The sequence below is a fragment of the Papaver somniferum genome, chromosome 1, assembly GCF_003573695.1.
Source record: "Papaver somniferum cultivar HN1 chromosome 1, ASM357369v1, whole genome shotgun sequence".
NCBI classification, from domain to species: domain Eukaryota; kingdom Viridiplantae; phylum Streptophyta; class Magnoliopsida; order Ranunculales; family Papaveraceae; genus Papaver; species Papaver somniferum.
The window spans coordinates 89,141,712-89,147,046 of NC_039358.1; the positions used below are offsets into that span (position 1 = coordinate 89,141,712).

At 36.1% G+C, this 5,335-nt stretch overlaps 1 protein-coding gene and 1 long non-coding RNA gene across 2 annotated transcripts; one reads left to right on the plus strand and one right to left on the minus strand.

The window, feature by feature from the left end:
• The first annotated feature begins 2,620 nt into the window (after positions 1–2,620).
• Positions 2,621–3,233, plus strand: LOC113294040. The gene is made up of 2 exons (XR_003332647.1): positions 2,621–2,816; positions 2,954–3,233. It is a non-coding gene; the product is annotated as an uncharacterized LOC113294040 (long non-coding RNA).
• Positions 3,234–3,602: 369 nt separating this feature from the next.
• LOC113294033 lies at positions 3,603–5,102 on the minus strand. Its single transcript, XM_026542463.1, has 3 exons — positions 4,976–5,102; positions 3,968–4,884; positions 3,603–3,836 (listed from the first exon to the last, which is right to left on the minus strand). The coding sequence occupies exons 2-3, from the start codon at positions 4,871–4,873 to the stop codon at positions 3,831–3,833; spliced, it is 912 nt and encodes a 303-aa protein (XP_026398248.1). The 5' UTR covers positions 4,874–4,884; positions 4,976–5,102; the 3' UTR covers positions 3,603–3,830.
• Positions 5,103–5,335: the final 233 nt, after the last annotated feature.

Genomic DNA, 5,335 nt, shown 5'->3' on the forward strand with positions numbered 1-5,335 from the left:
AGCAATGGGGTTGTGGGAAATACCTTTCTATGTGCAATTTTAAGGAATCAAGGTCTATTTCTCGCTCTCCAACACCAATAAATCCATTATCCTCTTCAACTTCATCTTTATCAAAAACCCTAGGTTGAGTTGCTGCAGAAACAACTCCTGGATCAAGCAACTTACCTGATCTAGCAACTCGCTTATAACGAGGTGGCATAATGTCTATGGGTTTAATCGAATTTGTTTTTGGTGATTCAACGTTTTTTACTGATTTTTGAGAAGAAAATGAAGAAGAGAGAAGAAGGAGAAGAAAAAGAGGGAAGAAGAAGAAGATGAATAAATTTGTTTTAAGTTTTGAATTAAATGGGTTAATTAGTAACGGTTAATTAGTGGGAGGGTAGTTAATTATGGGATGTTTAATTAGTGGGAGGGCAGTTAATTCGAGGATGGTTAATTAGTGAGAGGATTTTAGGATTAGAATTTAATTTAGAAGAAGGATAATGATGTAATTTAAACTATATAAGAGTATTACAGTAACTTAAGCATCACTAGACACCCCATATCATGAATCTTTGGATGGCACAATAAGTCTGTATGCCCCAAAATTTTATTGTATGTCCCAAATGATGGTACTTTATTTTAGTTTCGCTCAGAATTGAGCCAGTGCATGCGCTGAAATGGTCATGGGCCACTGAATAACTAGTGAATAGTGTGCACCGAGAAAAATGACATGTCAATAGCCCATCAGGGTCTCAAGCGAGTCATACGTTCAAACGTAGCACTGAACTCATATGAATTGATTGGCGTTGGCCAGTAATCAATGAGTTTGGTTAGGTGATAGACTTGGTAATAATGGAAATGGTATGTCGAGGTGATTCATTGAATATGTTTGCTTAGTGGTTAAAACTAGAAATCCAGCTATCACCCAATATTCCAAATATGTAAACTGACAAAAGATTGTAAATTAACCCAAATTGGTTGCTCACACGTCATGCCAGATATTAGTTCGTCATTACTCTTTTGTAGTTTCTGATTTTTGATAATGTTTCCAAACTCATTTACTAAAGTTTCCCATTTTCATTTTTCATTTTTTCATTTGTTGTAAACATTTAAATTCTGAACATGGAACTTAATTAGTAGTAATCAAAAGAAAAAGCAATTTGGCAAATTGCATATATCAAGTAACCTCTAGTCCATAAAACAATGTCGGTATTAAATGTTGGATATTTTCAACAAATTCTTGAATCGAAGGCATTTAGGCTACTCTCGGGGTTCGACCTGTCCGGTCAGGTCGCTGGGGTCTATGGGCAAGGGGCCCCCTGCAGAGTGCGAGACAGCGTCTCGCTGGAAATTTTCTGTTCTAGGGTTCCTATTGTCAGTTAGAAAACTGAACATAAAACTCGTTTCACCAATGGAAGCATTGAAGGAAGAGACGCGCATGTTCACTATGAAAAGATGCCTGTGGAGATGAAAAGTCATCTCCAAAGGGTGTGATTTCCTCTTTAAATAGAAGACTTGTTTTCATTCAAAACACATCTCTCAACTTTCTCTGTTTTCTTTCTTACAAGCATCATCAGTATCAAAACCAGTGTGTTCTTGGTTGGATCAAGGTCGTACAAGCTTTGAATCCAACAACTGTTGTGGGGCTTCAAGTATCCTGACGGCGATATTCATTGACCTGTTTGTACTCGCCAATTCAATTGGGAAAGGGTCGAATAATTGTCGAAAAGAATCTTTCATTAGAGCCTTGAACCCTAATACAACATTCTTTTCTTCACCCTGTGTTAGTGTCTATTTTCCAACATTAAAGAGAGTCCGTTTTCGGATCTACAAGCATGTCTCTGAAAAGACAAACGGAAAATGGGTCGTTTGTCCAAATATTTTTAAAACATGGTTCAAATGGAGGAGTAAAAATTATTATGGGTGAAATTGACACAAAAAAATAGCAAGGATGAAACTGGATTCATCATGACTTAAACTTAAAAAATAGCAAGGATGAAAGTGGATGCATCCTGATGTAAATTAAAAATAAAAAAAAGTATTTGAAAATGGGTAGGATGAAAGTGTTTACATCCTAGCTATTTTTACATATTTTTCCATTTAAACAGTATCAAAATCTAAATATCCTTTTCACCCAGAAATTGTTGATTTTGGTCTTTTTAACCAATTTTGTGAAAAAACAAAATCAAAATAATAGAAATCAAAACCAATTTAAGTAGTATATTCTGTATTCTTCACCCGAGCAAGTATGATTTTTTTTTTTTTTTTTGATGGTGAGCAAGTATGATTCACGTGAACAAATTCTCATCCCGCTTAGCCAAACATGATCTCAAAGACGCATACAAGTGATAAGTGAGTGTTGACTCAAACCTCTACCTATGTTTGAAGTCGGTGCAGGTTCGGGGGACAATTATCATTTTCCGGATGCCTAATGCTCGTATTTTTGGGGTTTATATAAGTATCCGGTAATTAAACAAACTATTTCTTTTCTTTGTTTGTGATATCGCATTAAACAAAAGAAATTCTTTTTTTTTTTTTTCTTTAAGGTGCTTTTTTCAGTGGGAGTAAGTGGGAGGGATCACGTGAGTAAGTTTCCGTTTCATTTCAACTTCTACTATAAATATGTGCTCATTATCCTTTTCCTATTGAGCCACTAAATTTCTCTATATAGCTAGTGACCGACCCCTAGTTGTGTCTCGTTTCTCATTTGGTCAAAAACACTCAAAACCCATCACTACTTCCACTCAAAGAGAGAAAATGGAACCACCAAGAACTCAAGGGATGAATATATCTGCTGCAGGAGAAGATGAACAAGACAAGATCATCAACGAATGGTATTACTATAACTCATTACCCTTTTGATTTCGATTATACCATGTCCATTTGCTTATAACTCTGTGAAGTTTATCTTCTTTTCTTTCTTTGAACGATTATATGTGATTTTTATGTTTGTTTTGTTCTTGTGATGCAGTTGTTCATGCTGTTATGATTGCACAGATAGTTGCTTTGATTTCTTATGCTGTTATCTCTGCTAGAATTTGAAATCTTTCTTCTCTCTTTCAATTTCTGTAGTTTGTTCAATGGGAAAACCACTGTAACTTTCTTCTGTATTTTTCTCTCTGAAATTAAAGAGCTTCTTATGGAAAAAATACTGTAAAAGATTTTGCATTTTTCACCTTCCTTAATTTATTCTTGTTTGGGACTTTGTAAACGTAGGTGAAGAAGACTTACTATATAATTATGATTGTGTATTTGTGTGTGTCGACTCCATAATTTGAAGAGAAGACGCTGTTTTGAGTTCATGTTAGATCTTCACCTTCTTTACCTACGTTACAGCTTACCAGTAGAAGTGGGTTTACAGAATCAATTAAAGATTAAGAATCAAGGGAAATGCATTAATTCAGATTCCAATACGTGTCGAGTTGTGGTTGGTTATTTTCTTCCAGCCGTTTAGTCAAACTTATGGTCTTCACCAGTCACAGTCTACCACCTGTAAATGAACAGTACTGTACAGTCAACTTTTGTTGGCAGAGTCCTCTGTGAAATCCATATAAACTAAAGAAAGAAACAGCAGAAAAAACAAAAGGACCAGAAGATAATCAAGAACAGAACAAAAATTCAAAAAAAAAAAAAAGGGAATTTGGATCAACTATAATGGGGAGGTTATATTTGTACAATCTTAAACACCACAAAATTTATATTTCTAGTTTTACATTTCTTTGCTTGCTAATATGGTTCTTGCTAGCCTGCCAGTTGCATTTGCACCTGCACCTGCACCTAATGCATGTCAAAATGCAACATAAATGTATTTTCTCTCTTCTTCCATGTTCCACAAATTTATAGCTCATTCAATCCTGCATTACATAGGAACAAAAATAAAAATGTTGCCAAGACAGGAAGCTTTGATATTTGGATATTTTGATCAGAAAACGAAATTTATAAGCATTAGGAAATGAAGCAGCATTGAAGGATTATATACAGATACCTCGTCATCAGCTTTATCATCATGTTCCTTCCTAAGGCGTGTCCGACCACCTTCTCTCTCGAAAGGTAATTTCATGGGTCCAAATACAGTATCAACATCAATATTTCCCTTGATTGAATATCCAGTTCCTCTTCCTCTAATCATCTCCCACATTGCAGACCCAAAATCCTTTGGTCTAAATAAAATTGGAACCTCAACAATCCCCTGCGCTTTCTTTTCTATTTTTGCAGATTTTGATAAACGAGCACCTCCAATATTTGTGCCGCCGATCCATACTTCATATTCCAATACGTTTAAGCACAAATCAAAATCATTCTTGTTATCCAATTTGATGTGCAAAGTTGCACTTGTTTCGTCAAATGCAAACTTGCCAAACCTAATCTTCGCCAATTCAACTTCTGGCTTATAAGGTACAGGTATTTCTCCAGTCTTCTCCATGGGCAGTGTGATTCTTCCTATAACGGGTACATCTACAATGAGCTCAACATGAACTTTGTAAGGAATTATACTGCCGGGGTTAATGTCGTCATAGGTGCTCTTGATGTCGTCGTAAATTATAGTTAATGGGATTTGAATTGTTTCTGATCCATGGGAATGAATAGTACCCTTGTCAGGGATTAAGCCTGAAACAAGCTTTCGACCTTCACTCTCAATTAGGTAGTTTATATCAACTAGAGGTATCGGATTTGGGTTTGTGATGAGGACTTCAACACGGAGCTCCGCTCTTTTTGAATCGATTGAATCGATGTGTATCGCTTTTACATCGGCTGTTGGCTTACCAAATCCGACCTTTTCTTCAATTTTTTCTCCAACATCGTGTATGAAACCCTTCACTTTACCTAAAAACCCCGGTTTGTGTTCTTCATTTTCTTCTCCTTCTGCGTGTTTGGGCTTATCCAGCGTCATGGCTCCGAAACCTAGGATAAAATCAAAAGAAAATTGCCAAAACTAAGTTTTACCGCAATTTCTTGCTCAAAAATAAAGAATTGTTACCAACATAGATCTGACCTTGAAAGAACAATATAGAAACAAACCCCTCGCCGACGGGCAACGACGATTGATAATGTAAACAAAAGAGAAGATTTTTTTCGAAGAGATGCTAGGAGATGAAAATAAACAGCAGTGGAAATTTATGTTGCATTCTAAAATTTAACCCTTGAAAGTAGCCGTTATAATGCGGCCCAAGTTCATAACGAACTTTTGAATAGACAATTGCGCTCCGCCTATTATTTGATTTCTTTATCCACTGTATATTAGTGCAACTTTATCCCGCGTCTCAAACTTAAGATAATTCAAACTTGAGCATCTGGTACTGTGCCGTGCTGGCTAAATGGTACCGTGCCGTGCTGGCGAAATTGCAGAAGACAA

Coding starts and splice junctions, on each gene's coding strand:
- LOC113294033 (XM_026542463.1), bottom strand. CDS start 4,873: ATGACGCTGGATAAGCCCAAACACGCAGAAGGAGAAGAAAATGAAGAA.